The 959-nt window shown below is 50.7% G+C and overlaps 1 protein-coding gene across 1 annotated transcript in view; it reads left to right on the top strand.

The window, feature by feature from the left end:
• The window catches only part of LOC106536958 (PHD finger protein 21B), a gene marked incomplete at its 5' end in the record, with an annotated part of 26,918 nt that extends 25,965 nt beyond the window's left edge, over positions 1-953 (top strand). Inside the window, 1 exon segment of the mRNA XM_014034323.1 lies at positions 478-953. Within this exon segment, the coding sequence (XP_013889777.1) occupies positions 478-687 (210 nt within the window).
• Positions 954-959: the final 6 nt, after the last annotated feature.

Raw genomic sequence — 959 nt, 5'->3', positions numbered from 1 at the left:
ATTATAGTTGAGATGTTGAAAGCAAAACGGTCCAAAGTGTGGTGTCACTTTACAAAATAAGATGCAGAAACTTCCACCTAATATTTGATGTAAAGACAAATTATTAATGGTTTTAAATTAACATGTTGGTCAATTTCAAGTCTGACTTTGCCTCAGAAATAGTCATTGCTTCATAAAGCTCTGTGTGAGTCTGTGTGTTTTTTATTTATTTTTAAAGTACCGATTTAAAAACCATTTAGGAACCAGTACTGATTTGAAAGTATAGTTTTAGCACCAGTATCGAAATAAACCCTTTCAATACCCAACCCTATCAGGTCCATCAGGTCATCTGAGTGGACCAGAACCAAAGTCCTGCAGTTCTGAGAAGAACCAGGTTTATGTTGTGGACCAGGAAGAGTCGGACCTTCTTCTCAGAAACAGGAAGTTTWGTTTCTGTGGTCACCTGAACGCCTCACCTGACTTCCTGTCTGTCTGCAGATCTGCATGGACCAGCGGGACCGGCTCCTGGGCCAGCAGAGAGACACTCAGGCGTCCCTGGAGCGCCTCAAAGCCCTGGTCCGGCTGATCCAGCGGGACCAGCTGATCCAGGTCACCATGACCACGACGCTGTCAGAGCCGTGGATCAAACCCACCAGGACCGCCTCGCCGCTGGCCGCCCAGCTGTTCCAGGACGAGGCCAAGGACTAAAGACCGGGGTTCTCTGAGACCGGGGTCCTCTGAGACCAGGGTCCTCTGAGACCAGAGTCCTCTGAGACCAGAGTCCTCTGAGACCAGGGTCCTCCAGTGTCCTCTGAGACCAGAGTCCTCTGAGACCAGAGTCCTCTGAGACCGGAGTCCTCTGAGACCGGAGTCCTCTGAGACCAGAGTCCTCCAGAGTCCTCTGAGACCGGAGTCCTCCAGAGTCCTCCAGAGTCCTCCAGAGTCCTCTGAGACCCGAGTCCTCGGAGACCCGAGTCCTC

The sequence above is a fragment of the Austrofundulus limnaeus genome, unplaced genomic scaffold, assembly GCF_001266775.1.
Source record: "Austrofundulus limnaeus strain Quisiro unplaced genomic scaffold, Austrofundulus_limnaeus-1.0 Scaffold2054, whole genome shotgun sequence".
In the NCBI taxonomy this organism is placed as follows: Eukaryota; Metazoa; Chordata; class Actinopteri; order Cyprinodontiformes; family Rivulidae; genus Austrofundulus; species Austrofundulus limnaeus.
Note: the sequence above shows the minus strand (reverse complement) of the source record. Positions and strands in the feature narration are given on the sequence as shown.